This window comes from Vipera berus (assembly GCF_964194415.1).
Source record: "Vipera berus genome assembly, chromosome: 1".
NCBI lineage: Eukaryota > Metazoa > Chordata > Lepidosauria > Squamata > Viperidae > Vipera > Vipera berus.
Window position 1 is genome coordinate 295,087,618 of NC_138202.1, and position 19,298 is coordinate 295,106,915.

At 36.8% G+C, this 19,298-nt stretch overlaps 1 protein-coding gene across 1 annotated transcript in view; it reads left to right on the forward strand.

Moving 5' to 3' along the window:
- Window positions 1-19,070, forward strand: part of CDC42EP3 (CDC42 effector protein 3) — a 42,096-nt gene extending 23,026 nt beyond the window's left edge. The window contains exons 2-3 of the mRNA XM_081331441.1: window positions 11,813-11,864; window positions 16,868-19,070. Coding sequence (XP_081187567.1) covers window positions 17,156-17,926 — 771 coding nt within the window. The 5' untranslated portion in view covers window positions 11,813-11,864; window positions 16,868-17,155 and the 3' untranslated portion in view covers window positions 17,927-19,070. The remainder of the gene's footprint in view (window positions 1-11,812; window positions 11,865-16,867) is intronic.
- Window positions 19,071-19,298: the final 228 nt, after the last annotated feature.

Here is a 19,298-nt window from a genome sequence, read left to right on the forward strand (position 1 = left end):
CCGGCCCCCTGAGGGCAACCACAATGCTGATGCGGCCCTCAATGAAATTGAGTTTGACACCCCTGACGTAGACATTCAGAGGTGTGTTTGTGTATTGATTTTTTAAACATATTTCAATAACATATGCTTATACAAATAATCAGGCAGCGTCTATCAAAATAATATAAATAATGAATAGTGAAGAGGTTTTTTTTCTTCTTAGCATTTTCTCACAAATGCAGGGTTCACTTTTTGCAGATCAACTGTTGATCATTAATTGTGACTAAGTCTTGTCACTCAGCCTGATATTGTGGGCTGAAAGAATGACTGGCCCAAAATCACCCAGCTAGCTTTCATGTCTAAGACTAGAGTAGAACTCAAATTCTCCAGGTTTCTAGTCTGAGGCCTAAACCACTAGTCTAAACTGGCTTGCTAAATATGAAAACAAATGTATGCGTAGTTCTTGACTTATGACCACAGTTGGGACCATTTTTTTAATAATTAAACAATGCAATCATTGAATAAGTCATCATGTGTTCAGACCTAATTTTACAACCATTTTTATCATGGTTGTTAACCAAATCACATGGTTGTTAATTGAATCAAGCTTGTGTTAAGCAAATCAGGCTTCCCCCAATTAATTTTGCTTGCTAGAAGTCAACTGGGAAGATTGCAAATCATGATTACATGGCAGCAAGGCACTGCAACTCTCATAAATGCAAGTTGGTTGCCAAGTATCCAGTTGCAATCATGCTGTAACTTAAGGATGAGTCATACATCATTCTGAGGCTTCATAACTTTGAACTGTCATTAAATGAACAATTATGATGTAATATGATCAGTATAATATGTGAGATGATCCGCGAATACAACTTAAAATGTTTGCTGATACAACAAACAGATCATCAAATGCCTAGGTGAATAATAATTGTAAATAACCACTCAGTTGATTCCCTATTGCAAGTAATATTGCTTTACCACAGTAATTATGTCAGTTGGATAAAAGTTGATAAGAAGGTATAATTTTGGTAGGCAGTTCGGGGTGCTGTGATTGTGGAGAGAGTTTGTTTACTTACAATAAATTCTAAGTTCACTTACTTGAAAATAATTTCAACTGAATTCACTGGGATGTGTTTCTAAATGAATGTCTTTGTGATCCATATTTTTAAAAGGAATGCTGATATATAAGAGCTCTACAGTTCCTATTCTGCATTTTATACAAATACATGACTCAAAACTATGCAGTTCACAAACATCCACTAATTTTATAAAACATCCTGTTTATACATAAAATTAATTTATTTCCTCCAATAGCAAACCACTGGTTATTATTGAAAAACCTAATGTTAAAATAAACACAATTCCAAATATAACTCATTTTAAAGATGGACAGCTAATACATTTGATAAATAATAACTTTGATAAATAATAATAAAGTTGACTTTAAAAGACAACCACTGAGGACAGGACTTCAGAATAGCAGTCAGTGATTCCCATGATGTTTCTTAGCTAAACAATATATGGACCATATTAAAAAAACAAACAAGTACAAAATAAGTGTTGCCTTCTAGATTTGTGAGCCTTGTCAATTTCTCGGATTCTTCTTCCCACTAAAGCCATGCACAGTGCTGCATAAGATGGAGTCAGTCTTTTTCTGTTATAGTAAGCAGAATCTAAGGTAATAGCTTGCAATAGACAATGCTCAGATGGCCTCAAGAAGGATTATAAGAGGAGTCTAGAAATGCTTCTTGCTCTCTTCCTTTGTGTCTTATCCTAGCCAAAGGTGAAAGTTAGACATAAGACAGTAGAATGTCACTGCCACTTTGGACTTGCCTTTCACACAGTGACAGGAAAATGTCAGTAGAAAATAAAACAGCTCTAATTTCATCATTGAGGGATTGTTTGGTGATAGTAAACATAACTATAAAAAGAGATAGTGAAGCAAGCTTAAATGCTGAGCTCCTTCATATGACTAAGGTTTAATGCATTTATTTTTTTACATGTTAAACCTTTCTGTTTGCTTGATCACACTTTGGGCTACTGAGTCCAGTCTGCCACTTAATTGAGGGGATGTCAGCTGCAGCATTTCTGGCAACCCAACTTGTATTCTTTCAGCAAAGGGGGACACATCATTTATTTTATTTATCTGTTTTCTGCCCCATAGAAGTGGTCAATAGCTTAAGCAATACAGCTAGCCCTTGACTTATGATCATAACTGAGCTTGCAATCACAGTTATATGTCACGATAGTATTAAAGTGAGTCACCACATGACCATTCCTGATTTTATGTCCTTTTTTTACCATGGTCATTAAATGAACCCAATGTTTACTATGGGGCATTTTTTTGCCGGAAGCCAGAAATAACCACCAGTTTCTCAAAAAAAATATAAATCACGACCACATGACTAAGATGCTGCAAAAGGCCATAAATGTGGGCCAGTTGCCGAGTGCCCCAAATGTGGTCACATATCCAGTGGGGCAGATGTTGGAACTTTGAATCCTGTAGAGAGGTAGCTTTTTGGGGATCTGTTATAACTTTGATAGTTTGCTAAGTGTCTGGTTATGACTCAAGGATTAACTGTAAAATAAATGTCAGGGAAAAGGGTAGTACAATGAAGACTAAAATCAGTGTAATTAAAATCAGTTTCATTATGGAATTTAACTTACTGATAGAAAGATTTTCTTAGCATTTCTGCAATTGAATATCATTACTATGTGTTCTTTACACATAACTATAAAACAGAATTTGGCCATTTTTCTGTAATCCTTCCAAAACCACAGATATTTGAAAAGTACTGTCATTTCCTTTTAAATTCACTAAGTATAGTTATCTTTACTCATAAGAATTAGTTTCTGGTCTGTTTATCATCCTCGTTGGCCCTCTTTGTGCTTGTTTCAATTTCTCTGAATGCTTCTTAAAGTATAATATCCAGAATAGGACATAATATATTATTAAGTCCCATAATTAGCACTATGTTGATAGTACATAATTTATTTTATTCTTGGGGGAAAGTTCATCCATGATATATGCTGACTTATATACAATATACTGTAAAGCAAAAAATCTTTTCACATGTACTCTCTCCAGCCAGATATTAAGAGATAGTTTTCAGACTGGACACTTTTTTAAAGCATAATCTTCCATAAGATCTTTGAGTAAAATGTATTAGTCTGAAAAAGTGCTTCCAAACTACTACTGATTATTGGCTTTTATTCTATTATTTCAGTTCACTTCTTTAACTTATCAATATAATTTTGAATTTTCTCTCTTCCAGAACAGTGTTCTCAGCTTTGGCAACTTTAAAATTCCTGAGCTTCAACTCCCAGAATTCCATAGCAGACATAGAAGATTAAACTTGCCAAGGTTGAGAAACATTGTTCTAGAACACTGTTTCTTAAAGTGTGCTCCTAGGATCCTTCATGGTTCCCCAAGACTCTCTCAGGGATCTGCAAGATCAAAATAGTTTGCCAGCCTATGTTGAAAAATAATACAATATTTAAATCACTTCAAACAATCATAAGAAGAAACAGAGCAAATGCATCAATTTTAATTGTTAGTATGGTAAATATCAATAAATATAATTCATACCAAATCTCTTATGGAGCCCTTTATAATTTTTATATGTAGAAAGTGTCCCGAGAGAGAAAAAATGTTTAAGAAACACTATTCTACAACATTATCTATGTGTCATCTACAAAAATGACACATCCCATCCCCTTCATGGATTACTGCCTTGTCGTGGTGAAGGGGCTTGCATAATTCAATGAATTTGATTTGATTTTTTTAGACTTATATACTTAAAGTTAATGAAGCTATGAGCTATGCCATGCAGGGCCACCCAAGACGGACAGGTCATAGCAGAGAGTTCTGACAAAATGTGATCCACTGGAGAAGGAAATGGCAACCCACTCCAGTATCTTTGCCATGAAAACCCCATGGACAGTACCAAAAAGCAAAAAGATATGACGCTGGAAGATGAGCCCCTCAGGTCAGAAGGCGTCCAATATGCTACTGGTGAAGAGCAGAGGGCTAGTACTAGTACTAGTAGTGCCAGAAAGAATGAAGCGACTGGGCCAAAGCCGAAAGGATGCTCAGCTGTGGATGTATCTGGTGGTGAAAGGAAGGTCTGATGCTGTAAACATTTTTTGTCCATAGGAACCTGGAATGTAAGATCCGTGAATCAAGGCAAGCTGGACGTGGTCAAACAAGAGATGACAAGACTGAACATCGACATCTTAGGAATCAGCAAACTAAAATGGACAGGAATGGGTGAATTTAATTCAGATGACCATCAGGTATACTACTGTAGGCAAGAATCCCTCAGAAAAAATGGAGTAGCCTTCATAATAAATAAAAGAGTAGGAAAAGCAATACTGGGATACAATCCCCAAAATGAAAGAATGATCTCAGTTCGAATCCAAGGCAAACCATTCAATATCACAGTAGTCCAAGTCTATGCCCCAACCACTGGTGCTGAAGAGGATGAAATTGACCGGTTCTATGAAACCCTACAGCACCTTATAGAACTAACACCAAAAAATGATGTCCTTATCATCATGGGGGATTGGAATGCTAAAGTAGGAAGCCAAAAGATAACCGGAATAACAGGCAAGTTTGGCCTTGGATTACAAAATGAAGCAGGGCACAGGCTGATAGAATTTTGTCAAGAGAATATGATAGTCATAGCAAACATTCTTTTCTGGCAACCCAAGAGATGGCTCTACACATGGACATCACCAGACGGTCAACACAGAAATCAGATTGACTATGTGCTCTGCAGCCAAAGATGGAGAAGCTCTATACAGTCAGTAAAAACAAGACCAGGAGCTGACTGTGGCTCAGACCATGAGCTTCTCAAAGAACTAGAAGAAAACAATAGAATAGGGAGGACCAGAGATCTTTTCAAGAAAATTGGAGAGATGAAGGGAACATTTCATGCAAAAATGGGCATGATAAAGGACCAAAATGGCAGGGACCTAACAGAGGCAGAAGAGATTAAGAAGAGGTGGCAAAATTACACAGAAGAACTATACAAGAACGAGTTTAACATCCTTGATAACCACAATGAGGTGGTCACTGACCTCAAGCCAGACATCCTAGAATGTGAAGTGAAGTGGGCCTTAGGAAAGCTGAGCAACAACAAAGCTAGTGGAGGTGACAGTATTCCAGTTGAGCTATTCAAAATCTTAAAAGACAATGCAGTAAAAGTGCTACACTTAATTTGCCAGCAAATTTGGAAAACTCAGCAGTGGCCACAGGATTGGAAAAGATCAGTTTACATTCCAATTCCAAAGAAAGGCAGTGCCAAAGAATGTTCAAACACACCATTGCACTCATTTCTCATGCTAGTAAAATTACGCTTAAAATCCTACAAGCTAGACTCCAGCAGTATGTGGATCGAGAACTACCAGAAGTACAGGCAGGATTTCAAAGAGGCAGAGGAACTAGAGATCAAATTGCCAACATACGTTGGATCATGGAGAAAGCTAGAGAGTTCCAGAAAAACATCTACCTCTGCTTCATTGACTATGCTAAAGCATTTGATTGTGTGGATCACAACAAACTGTGGCAAGTTCTTAAACAGATGGGAGTACCAAACCATCTTATATGGCTCTTGAGAAACCTATATGCAGGTCAAGAAGCAACAGTGAGAACTGGACACGGAACCACTGATTGGTTCAAAATGGGAAAGGAGTCCGGCAAGGCTGTATACTGTCACCCTGCCTCTTTAACTTATATGCAGAGCACATCATAAGAAAGGCAGGGCTAGATGAATCAAAAGTTGGAATTAAGATTGCCAGGAGAAATATCAACAACCTAAGATATGCAGATGATACCACTCTAATGGCAGAAAGTGAAGAGGAACTAAAGAGTCTCTTGTTGCAGGTGAAGAAGGACAGTGCAAAAGTTGGGTTGAAAATTAACATTAAGAAAATCAAGATCATGGCATCCGGCCCTCTCAATTCCTGGCAAATAGATGGGGAAGAAATGGAGGTAGTGACAGATTTTATTTTCCTGGGCTTCAAGATCACTGCAGACGGGGACTGCAGCCAAGAAATTGAAAGACGCTTGCTCCTGAGGAGGAAAGCCATAGCAAATCTAGACAGCACACTAAAAAGCAGAGACGTCACCCTGCGAACAAAAGTGCGTATAGTCAAGGCTATGGTCTTCCCAGTTGCAATGTATGGCAGTGAAAGTTGGACCATAAGAAAGGCTGAGCGCCAAAGAATTGAGGCCTTTGAACTATAGTGCTGGAGAAGGCTCCTGGTAGTCCCTTGGACTACAAGGTGATCAAACCAGTCAGTCCTAGAGGAGATCAAACCTGACTGCTCTTTAGAAGGCCAGATCCTGAAATTGAAACTCAAATACTTTGGCCACCTAATGAGAAGGAAGGACTCACTGGAGAAGAGCCTAATGCTGGGAAAGATTGAGGGCAAGAGAAGAAGGGGACGACAGAGAATAAGGTGGCTGGATGGAGTCACTGAAGCAGTAGGCATGAGCTTAAATGGACTCCAGAAGATGGTAGAGGACAGGAAGGCCTGGAGGAATGTTGTCCATGTGGTCCCGATGGGTCGGACATGACTTTGCAACTAACAACAACAACAAATATGATAAGCATTTCCTCCACCTCTTTGTCCATATTGTTAATAAGTTCTTGAACTATCTTGGTCCTTGCAGCTCATATTATATTCCAGTCTGGTGAAAAACTGTTAGCAAATACCGTATTTTTCAGACCATAAGACGCCCCGGACCATAAGACGCACCCAGTTTTTAGAGCAGGAAAACAAGAAAAAAAACTTTCTCCTTCTCTCTCTCCCCCTCTCTTTCTCTCTCTCTCTCTTTCTCTCCCTCCCTCTCCCATTGTCCCTTCCTTCCTTCCTTCCTTTGTTCCTTCCCTCCCTCTTTGTCCTTCCCTCTCTGCATTAGAGCAGTACCCGCGGAGGCGGCCCTGCAGCCCAGCTTTCTCTTGCAGAAAGCAAGCTGAAACGGAGCGAGGGAGATTGGCAGAAATGCGAATCGGCCGATCTCGCGCTCCTGCAAACTCCCTCGCTCGGTTTCAGCTTCCCTTGCTAAAAGAGAAAGCAGGCTGAAACGAGGCAGATTGCAGCAGCGTGAGATCAGCTGATTCACATTCCTGGCAATCTGCCTCACTCCGTTTCAGCCTGCTTTCTCTTGTAGCAAGGGAAGCTGAAACCGAGCGAGGGAGAGTGCAGGAGCGCGAGATCGGCGTTTCTCAGCACGTGCCGATTCGTGCTCCTGGCAATCTCCCTTGCTTTCCACTTGTGGAGGTTGGGGCTGGCCATACGGATCACCTTCGGACCATAAGACGCACCCTCGTTTCCCCCCCCACTTTTGGGAAAAAAGTGCGTCTTATGGTTCGAAAAATACGGTACTTTTTAATCCAGCCCTTGTATTTCAAAAGCATTGAACACAAAATCATGGATTGCTGTAATGGGTAAAAAGAATAACCTTGAGGAAGAAGAGAAAGAGATGCAACATAGCAAGGGTTAGATTAAAAAAAAATCTGAGTCCCAGACAAAATGTAATTTGAAACAGCATCTCAGGCAAGGCCCTCCCTACTTCTCAAGAAGACAAAGGGAGGGAGCGGAGAACAAGCACATCTCAGCTTGCAAGATTCTGTTACTGTAGCCTTATAATAAAAGTAGTATTAGCTTGTACATCTTTGGTTTCCAAATTTGGTCTGCCTTGGAAGGCAGACATGTACTTTGTCAAACATCAATAGTGTATCCACAGCATTTTCATTACCTCTATTGGAATTATAAATTAAGATTTAGTCTGGCAAGACTGGCCTTGACAAATCCAGTAGTTCTCCATTTCCTCTCCATTTCCTCCCTTTTCAAGATAGGAACATTTGCTCTTTTCCAAGTCATCTGGTTTCTCTCCTGTACTACAAAATTTCTCAAAGAGAATACATAAAGATTCTGCCAAACGGTCTGTAACCTAAGTGCAGCCCATCCAGTCCTGCATATTTAAACCCATTCAAGGTCACCGGATATTTCCTGATTATATTTCTAATCACACTTGAACTAGAATTCTGCTCTTTTGACCTGCCTTCCCAAGTGCAGAGTCTCTTCATAGACAGGCTGAACCAAAATAGAAGCAGGTTTCTCAGATTCAAGAAGACAACTCTTGAAACACATGGAACAAATTCATCAAAATGCCACCTCATATTGTTACATCACAGCATACACTTAATTTAGAAATCCCTTGTGATGTGCTGTATTTCAACAGCCATTCTGTCAAGCAACTGTGCTCTTGCAAACTGTTCTCAGATTTAGTGAGTGCTTATTGAAAGATTCAGGAAATCAAATGGTAGAATTCCCATAAGTATTCCTTTTTGAAAGTGTACTTGTGGGCATTTCCTAGTATAAAGTTTATTTCTGCTCTCTGCTAGGCCAGGAATTTAAATCTTTTTCACTGAGAGCCAAAGCCCGATCAAAGAATCAATATCCACTGTGTCTCAGGATGGGCAGGGGGTGGAAAGTAAAAGGAAAGTAGCTACTATTGTTTCCCTTTGAATCACAGGTGTGACTTACTCCTCCAACAACACCTACCACTAATGAATCCTTACAGTACTAATTGGTTTTTATATAATGCAGTTTGAGACTGATTTACATGTCTCAAACTGCAGAACTCAATCAGTGAATCTATATTTTAAAAACATTTTTGTTTCTTTTCCTTAGTTTGTATATAATCTGGAATTTGGAAAAATTGAAAGCTTGTGCAGCTTTTCTTCCATTTTGACTGATTCTCATTAAATTGGTTTGGAAAGTTATCATTCACGGGGAAAAACAGAATCAGATGCCTTATATTTTTATGGATGCGCTGTTCTTTGCATAGAAACTTGTGATCTGGGAAATTCCTTCACAGTTGGGCAAAAAAAAGTGAGTTATGTTGCAATACTCATTACAAGCATGGAAATCAGAAGAAAGGGTTTACTTGGGATAGTTAGGGTATTAACATTTAATTATATAAAAGATTAACATAGATGGAGTTGCCAAGTGACACCCAACCATGAGAATGTTGAATCAGCCCTTCTGTGATTCATCCATACAATCATCCCACCCATCAAATTGTTTCTTTAATGGTGCAAAATAGAGGAGGGATTCCTACTGTTGTATATTCCATGTCTATTTTGCTGCCATTATGTACATAAAAAAGATTAAACCTGGAATAACCCACGGCCACTCCATTTGGGATTGTTGATGCTAATTCCCACAGCATTATTATCCATACAGTATTTGGTGTTTACTGATGTTTAATAAACATCAAGCTATATTTATGCTACCTATACTGAGTGGCAAGTGCACTTGCAGTGATCTGGATGTAGGGATTGATTGGGAGTGTGCTGGGCAAAGTAAACTGGAAATTATCTACAGCAATTTTCCAACACATGTAAGGATCAGTAATACACAATGCCTAACAAAAAATGTGTTTTTGTCATTTGGGTATATTGTGCTATATGTTAGTGATTGAGATTGAAAGTCTTTATGATACAAAATTCTCTTCAAATATATTTTGGCAAAACATCAGGAATTCATAGAAGATACTACAACCACTCAAATATCTATGTATTAATCCAGGTCTTTCTGGATTAGCAATGGATATGTTATAACATTAGTACATATTGGCATCTATGGTGATGATTTCCATTTAGTTAATACTCTTGATTAACTGAAATTTTATCAAAGGTTTTGAGGAAAGGGAAAATGTATAGCTTCATGATATCCATTAATGCTAATGAACCATTTGGATTACCATCAATATGGCACAATGGGTTTTGTGTTAAATTGCGACATTTACTGTAGAAAAATAATGGAAAAATAAAGTACATCATCTATCATTCAGGGATAAATTATATTTAAAACACAGGAAATACTACCAGCAAAATTAACAATTCAACAAAACGTTTTGAAGAATCCTTTACTTAATAATTGGTCAACTCATATTTGGCCTCCCTTGTTTAATTATGGTAATAAGTTACCTCTGCTATGGAGAATTTAAAATTAATACTACAGGTGAATTTTTTATATACTGCCATGCAATGTATGGATTTTTGCTCATTTTACTCTTACTATGTTTTTTTAAATTGTGGTCATCATGTCATATTTTGACATATTGTACACACATACACAGAGAGAGAGACACACACATAACTGCTGTATTTGGATTTTTAAAGGCAATTCTGTGCTACAAAGGCTAACATAGATCAGTGCAGATACATGTGGCCATGCAGAGGTGGGGTTACTGAATTAAACCTCCAAGGCTGATATACAGAGTTAGAATAAACATTGCAATGTAAAATATAAGCAATAAACTAGCTTAAAGATAATGGTTTGCGTGTATTTTCTTGTCTGTCTTTTCAGTAATTCAATGCAATATTTTGAATCTACCGTGTTGTTATTTCTTGCGTTTTTGAAGATATAAAACTGGTTTCATGCTTTCTGCACCAGCCATTATTTGCACAGGTTTTTTCAGATTTACGGTATATACACACAGTTTTCCACAATAGTGTTACAGTACTAGTGTCCTTTCCTGGCAGCTATTACACAAACATTTATACTAATCTCATAACATTTGAAGAATAACTATTGATGTTGGGCAAGGAAACTCTACAAAGCCATAATTTTCAGGCCTATCCAATTTGTAATGGGTAAATGGAAAAACTCACAAGCCTGACTGAAAAAGTTCAACTCTCACCATTCCAGTTTCATAACATTTATATCAATTTCTGCTCATGTTTACCTTAAATCCATCAACAAACCTGTAAATTTCCCACAGTAGGTTGAATAGCTGCTCACAAATCATATATGGGGAGTCTAGCAAAAGAAAATCCAAACGTAAACTAGGCTATTTATAATTCATAAATTTTATTTACTGATATATTCTCCAGTCTTACATATTTGGATTATATGGCAAAAAAATTCTTGAGGCTGCAATCCTCATATTCTCTATAATTTTAATATCTAAACATTAAAAAGAAATTGGTTGGGGTTTTTTTGAATGAAGAATAAAAACATTAAATATTTATACATACAGTCTTCCTTTCTAATGACTGCTTGTCTGTTTCACTTGAGATAGAGAAAAAGACAGAGATAAAGACATGCCAGTTCAATTACTTATTTAAAATAATGCTTGCAACTCTCCCCACACAGATGGTTTCATTAATGAAATAAAGGTTCAAGCCTATTGATTACAATAAAAGGCATTCAGTGTGAGATTTAAGGAAAGTTAGTCTAAGCATAGCTATTTTAAAATAAATCCCACAGATGTAACTGAAATTTACAAACTGAGAATACCATAAATATTTTTAAATGGTCAACGTGACTAACTTCAAACTTACCTAGATCACACTAATAGTTAAAGTCTTTTCTTTTTAGGTGCTTGCCTTATTTCTAAATTTCCACATTCTGTTGCAAACTTTGAAAAGAATTGTGTAAATCTAAACAATGAGTAACGTAGCTTTTATTATCTAGCTGTGTTCTAAATTGTCATTGTCACCATAGTTTTGTAAGTGTGGACTTCATAACTGATTTCAGTGTTTCAAATAAAATTTTCTCCTAATCGGTTAGTGAACCTTACATAATCTATAAGATAATTAATAAACGTTGAATGTTCACAAATGTATAATTCTTTTGTTGTATAAAACCTGTCATTGGTTCACATGAAATAATTTGAAATAAGTCAATGGAAGAAGCACTGAAGAGATAGGAGAGGATTATAAAAATAGAAAAGGGACATGTATATTTTAAAAAATACACATTTGTCATGTATAATAATATTTCAATTTTGCCTTTTCTTCTCTTTCAGATCCACCCTCTACTGCTACGATACAAACTTTGCAACATTATAAAGACAAAAGGTGAGCTTTTCTCATAAGTCAATCTGTCACAAACAGTTGATTTGTTAAATTAAATAGCAATAGCACTTAGACATTTATTTATTTATTTATTTATTTATTTATTTATTTATTTATTTATTTATTTATTTATTTATTTATTTATTTAATTTGTATACCGCCCTTCTCCCGAAGGACTCAGGGCGGTGAACAGGGCAATACATAAAAACAAGATACAAAAATTAAAAATTAGTAAAAAGTAATTAAACAGTACCCGTAATAAACTAATACAGATTAAAAGTTAAAATCCATTTATAAAATCCAACCCCGTCCCATCAGGCCAGGCCAGCTTGTTCAAAGAGATGGGTTTTAAGATCGCGCCGGAAGGAGCGGAGATCGGGCGCCATCCGGAGCTCGACCGGAAGATGGTTCCATAGATCCGGTGCACCCACAGAGAACGCCCTCCCCCTGGGGGCCACCAGTCGGCATTCTTTGACCGGTGGCACCCTGAGGAGGCCCTCTCTGTGGGAGCTTACTGGGCAGAGGGAAGTTGACGCCGGCTGCAGGTGCTCCCCAAGGTATTCCGGACCCATGCCATGTAGGGCTTTGTAGGTCATTACTAACACCTTGAACCTCACCCGGAAGACAACTGGAAGCCAATGCAGCTCGCGGAGCAAAGGTGTGACATGGGAGTGTATACTGCTCCATAGTGCTTTACAGCAGGGCTTTTCAAGCTTTTCACCAATTGTACCACTTTTAGGATATGGCAATATTTGAGTACCACCAGTCGCCTAACAAGGTGTCAAAAACTTGATTACAAAAAAAGGAAAAAAGTGACAAAGTACAGGTAGTCCTTAACTTACAACAGTTTGCTTAGTGACTGTTGCAACAGCACTGAAAAAGTGACTAATGTCCATTTTTCATACTTATGACCATTTCAGCATCTCCAGGGTCACATGATTTACATTTGGATGCTTGGCAACTGATTCATATTTATGATGGTTGTAATGTTTCAGGGTCATGTGATCACTTTTTGTGACCTTCTGACAAGCAAAGTCAATGGGGAAACCAGATTCACTTAACAATCATGTTACTAATTTAAGAACTGCAGTGATTCACTTAACAAATGTGGCAAGAAAAGTCGTAAAATGGGGCAAAACTCATTTAACAAATTTATCACTTAGCAACATAAATTTTGGGTTCAATTGTGGTCATAGGTTGAGGACTATCTGTACACCAACTTACCACACTTTTAATGGGAAACTTGTGCCTGTTTTTCTGACATTAATCTCTGCACCGTTCTATCCCCTTCTCTCCCTCTGCTTGTCTCGAAAAAGCCTTTCCTCCGTCCCCTTCTCATTCCCTGTTGTCTTTTTTTCTCTTCCTTTCCTGCCAAAACCTCCTCCTTTTATATCCTGTCCTCTATCCCCCCTCCTCCTCCTTTTCTCTTTGGTGCAGCTCCAGCTGACTTCTCTCCCCCCAGGCTGCGCACTGCTCCTGGAAGCGCCAATCAGCTGGAGCCACACACCAATCAATTGGAGCCATGCACCAATCCTGGGCGCTCAGCAGAGCCCTGGCAATAGTGCAGCTCCAGCTGACTCTCCCACAGGCATGTGTAGCGCTGCCGCCGCTTTAGCTCATTCCCCTCTACACTTTTACATTTTTTTACACTTTTTTTGACAGTGTTTTACAACCCATCATACGCATACCACCAGGTGCTGAAGTACCACCAATAATACATATACCATGGGTTGAAAAGCACTGCTTCACAACACTCTCTGAGCAGTTTATAGTGTCAGCATATTGCTCCCAACAATCTGGCTCTTCATTTTACTGACTTCAGAGGGATGGAAGGCTGAACCATCCTTGAGCCAGTCAGATTGAACTGTTAGCTATGGGCAGAGTTAGCCTGCAATACTGTATTCTAACCACTGTGTCACCTTGGCTCTTAAATTAAATGCTTATTAAATACACACATTTAAATGCACACATATTTTTCCAATCACATATTTTGAGGGCTCAGAGAGGCATCTTCAGGAGAAGAGATGTGTGGATTGTGTTATACTTAAGAATGGAGGCAAGTATATGTAGCAGGATAATTTTGCAAGATCCAAATTTGGTTGGTCACCAGAACCAGAGGTTTAGTTTTCCACGTTTTCAGTTCCTGAGAAGTTCCCTGAGGATGGGCTCCAGTATAAGTCCAAAAACCCGGAAGATTAAACATCTGGTCCCAGTGTCCAACCCAGATTGGATCCTGTGCTATACTTTAAGCTGTTGTGTTCAAATTCTGAGCGTTTACAGGTAGAACCATGGTAGTTTTACTGCTTCTAAATACATTTATGCATTTTATTAGAAATATTTTTATTCCAAATATCTCTAGAAACTCCAGAGATCTATTTCTTTACCCTATAAATGATTTGTAAAAATCAAAATGAATTAGAATAGGGACATGATTTTGATTCTAAACTGTTGTCCCTTAAATAAGTATATGATTTAGGTATTTTTGATCAGCTATTTGATTTTTTACCCAAGGTAATTGAGTAGTAGTCTATGTGGAATGCTGCCTACCATTTAAATTGCAGAAAATTTACCAGAGAGTATGATTTTTAAACATTTTTAAAATCCTCACAGGAAACAATGGAAGCATAACTTTGTTCTTACCCATTGAAAAACAGTTGTTGTTGTTGTTTTTAGATTAGAGTATGTTATCGGACACTTAGCTAACAGGCATATCAGACAAAGAGGACTAATCTCTTCAACATTCTTTTCATTAGCACATTTTTCAGCTTGAGGTTATAGAAGCCAGAGAGCCACAGATTGCTTCCTTCTATTTTCAATAGGGATGACCATCCAACCTTTTTCAAGAGATGAAATAATATCTGTGGTATATTTTGGATTTTTTTAATCCTTGTGGGAAGCAAGGACAGAAAAAGCAGCCATGTATTTTATTTTATTTTTACTGCTTTTTAACTGTAAGAATAATAATCAGATCTGAGAACATGAAGAGTGCAGGCATACTCTTAACAAACCAATTCAAGCAATCTTAAATATATCATGAGGGACCTTTGCATAATTGATTGATTGAGTGATTAATTCTTCTTAAAGTTTGTTATTTTCAGAATTTGACTTCAAATTCATAATTTAAAGACATTTCTATTTCTTCTCTTATTTTTCAGTGTTCGTCTTTCACATATTAATACTAGAAAGACTATTGCCTAACTGTTCCAGTCTTTGCTGTTACAGAAATAACCTTATCCTCCATAATCTTATCTAAACTTTTTGTTGCATTCCTCCTTAATCTCCTATTAGCATTTTCAGTACATGTACATATTTATCTGTTTCTGAGCTCCAATTTCTGCTTTTCTTTAATCTCATTTGTTCTGTCAGATCACGCTTACTCTTGAGAGCATTCCTGCTCTACCTATTTGGGTATTTTTCCTGTGATTTCTCTTAAAAGAGCGCTCATTTCCTTTCTGGTTATATTCCTCTGTTTATTGACATTCTTGATTTACATATCTTTTCTTATTCTTTCTTGCTTGAAGATAAAAGCCTGTATTCAGACATTGTGCATGCCTCTATCTCATTGCTCAAGGCTTTCATCCTCTCTCTGGTTATCATGATAACTTGTTGTGAAAGCCATTTGGATCTTTTCCTCATTTAAATATTCGGGAATATTTTCCCTTGCTTTTCACAACACAGTTCCTTCTTGAATGCAGTTGGCTTCACTCAATCCTACAAAATTACTCCCCCCCCCCTTTTTCCCTTGGTAGGTTACTCTTAGTTTCAGCATATTTTTCTTTCTTATGCTTCTAATATTTAAAAATGAGTTATTTACAATATATTTGGTTAAGAGCAATATTCTGAGAATTTTGAAGAATCATCTTTTAATTTTATAGGGCTGTAGTGTTGTGAAATTTAAGGACTTCTGATTTAGAATATTCAGTTATTTCCTTTTCTATTGTTATATAATTGGACTACATTTTTTGTATATTTCTAGTAATTTTTTATTTCTTTTTTTTAAGTGCCTCCCTTCATTTTATTATGGGAAGAGCCACTTATACTTTTGTATGTATTAGAATACCCATTATTTAGTGTCTTCTTTATGAAATATGTTAAATTCGGAATAGTAAGTTAATTTGAATACTTGATTGAATTATGCTTCCGCATTTTTTCACGTCTACTTGTTTGCTGAGGAAGCGATTATTCAACTGGTTATTATAACAAGTCTAGATTTCAATGGGTGGCTTTTAACTGATAATTTAATCATGGTTTCATTTTGTTAAACTGTTTTGCCCTAAAATTGGAAGCCAGCTGCTAAAAGCAAATTTGTATAGGAACAAAATATGTCAACAAGGTTTGAAACTACAGTTTTAATACTAAGATTATGATTTCAATATTTATACTTAATCTCCACTTGCAGCCTGAGTTTTCCGCATCTGCATTTTTGATGTGCATGCACATATACCACACAAACCAGGACAGCCAGCCCAACTCATTAAACTCTCTGCATGAAATAGTACTTGAAAGAGAATTTGCCAGATTATACAAATAGGAAGTTAGACCTGTATTTGAACTAATCACCTGGATGAGTCAAAAGATTTGTTGGCATTTGTTTAAGCAGTTTTAGCTTTGACCTTTAAAACCTCAAACAGAAACATATTTCAACTTTGTGTTTCAAAGACTAACAAACGTGAAGGTACTTTTTGGTAAGATGTTTAAATCGAATGTCCTTAGGTATGAGCACTAAACATAAGAATTCCATTCCATGACAGAACAAGAAAAATGAGAATCCAAAATAGTAAATTTATTAAGATAGTTATGTTTGGCAATTATGTCTAGGGAGCCAAGTTAGAAAAAAAGGGTAGTTAGCTCTTAGTTAGATTTTTTTTATCTTGCTTAACGAAGACAAGCTACTTCACAGAGCTAATCATGCCAGAACTATTAAAAGTACCATTTATTGTTTCTGCAATAGAGATTGAATACATTATAAAGAATAAATACTAAGCTTTTTTTGTTTTATTTTACAGGATTGGGAGAGAAAACAGCACAGCATTCTAACTGCCTTAGTCACCTTGAAGAAACATACTATACATAAAAACAACCCAGCTTCCAAAATTTTGTTTGTGAGACAGAATCAGTGGTAGTTATATGAATGTTTTTAGAAATGATGCTGCTATCAATAATGTAATATAGATTTATACTATACATAAAGGAGTTGTTGAAGAAAAAGAATTTGTACACCTAGAATATTTTGAACCCCCCCTTTTTTTTTAACAAGGAAGACAAAGTCTTCTCTTTCCTCATATTGTCAAAAGATGCCAGCCAAGACACCCATCTACTTGAAAGCTGACAATAATAAGAAAGGAAAGAAATTCAAGTTGAGGGACATTTTGTCTCCTGATATGATCAGTCCACCTTTGGGTGACTTCCGCCACACAATTCACATTGGGAAAGAAGGACAACATGATGTGTTTGGAGACATCTCTTTTCTGAAAGGAAATTATGAGCTTCTACCTGGAAATGAGGGAGAAACAACAGCCAGCCAATATGAAGGATGCAGTGAATTCCTAAGGGCAAACAGCACTTCTGACTCAGTGTTTATTGAAACTCCTTCTCCCGTCCTTAAAAATGCCATATCGCTTCCTGCCATCGGTGGTTCTCAAGCCCTTATGTTGCCCTTGTTGTCACCAGTGACATTTAATTCAAAGCGGGACTCGTTGGGACCCCTGAGGAATCCCAGGCATAGTTGTGAGCCGGTAATGGAAGAAAAGTTGCAGGAGAAGAGCAAACACTTGGAGAATGGGAAAATATACAGAGATGACATCACATGGAAGCAGAAAGCGCCAGGATCATATTATACTAATGGAACAGACAGCCATTCAACTAGCCATTCAGAACAATATACGAAATGGCAAACAGAGGAGTTCCTTGACAACCCCCATCTTTCATGTGATCAAACCAAGATGCAGCCTAAATCAGACGACCCTCTTTCAGACCTGGCAGAACCCCTCCTTTCTTTGCAGCTTGACCTCGGACCCTCACTTTTGGATGAAGTACTGAGTGTAATGGACAAAAACAAATCATAGAACTTGCTGCTTTGTGCCATCTCAGTATTCTTCAAAGAAATATATTTTAAATGTACAGACACCATCCATCCAATGTCAAGCGATTAAAGTTGCAATCTAATGTTTTTGCTTATTAATAAAAAGGTGTCAAACCTCAACTCATTTGAATGAGAAAAATAAGTAAATATTTAAATATCTCAGCTATTGAGAATAAATGAAAAAGAAATAGGCTTAGCCTTGGATGGATTGTGCCTTTGCTTTGTATATAAAAATTGGTTCTTTTTGCAATTGACATGTTTTCTAAAAACAAATGACTTTAAACTATTTTTTTACATATTTTTTAGCATGGCAAATGTTTTCAAATGAGTACATATTTTAATGACACAATTTTCAGCTGTATTAAAATATTTCATTAAAACAAGAGATATCAATGTAATATTTGAACTTATTCTGAAAATCAGAAAGTGTTTGATTCTCAGAGATTCCATGTATGCTAGGCAGAGGTTTTATGAAGTAAAGTAATAATAATTAGTTCAAAATTATTTGTAACTCCCCAGAATGATGAAATTCTTTTTACTAGTACTACTATAACTATTGTTATTATTATTATATTAGCAATGTTTTTCATTCTGGCTGCACTGTTATTGTTTAGTGTTAATGTGTAGTTCTAAGCTGAAATGGGAATGGCTTTTTCTGTTCAACTATTAAGAATGTGTAGCCAATACAAACTGGTGCCACTGAAGTTAAGGGCAATTCCTGTGCAAGCTCTTATGCCAATACGTTTTCAGTACTAGACAATCTGAAGAAATAAAGTGAAGTTAAAACTGCATTATTTTATGAGCTGAAATCTATTCTATGCACATTACACTTTTAACAACTTCTACAAACAGAAACTCTTGTGATTGCACCAGAGAACTGTTGTTTCTTTCCTTTTTTTGAGAATCTGAGTATAAACTGTATATTTGTGTGCATTCACATAAAATCCATATTTTGATCTTTTAACTTTGTCCTTTCAGTTATTAATATTGACAAATGTCTAAAACTGTGTGATGGATTCTTTTACATTTTAGAAGGAAGCACCAACTAGTTACAATGCTCAGAAGACGTTGTGCTAGAGCAATTGTTTTCAGGGAATATTGTGATGTCCCTGAATTGCGTAGATACTTTGTGCAATACAATAAAGAATAAATATGTAAAATCATGTTTGTGATTACTTTATATATTATGAAAGAATGGATTATTTCAAAATGTGGCTGAGTATCATAGTTCTAACTACTAGTAATAGCAGTGTACAGCAACTGCTATCACTTTAACCAGGTTAAGTATGATATATGAACACAATGGATCTCTGTGTCATGAGCTGTGTACACTAGTGTTAAAATAAAATTGAATC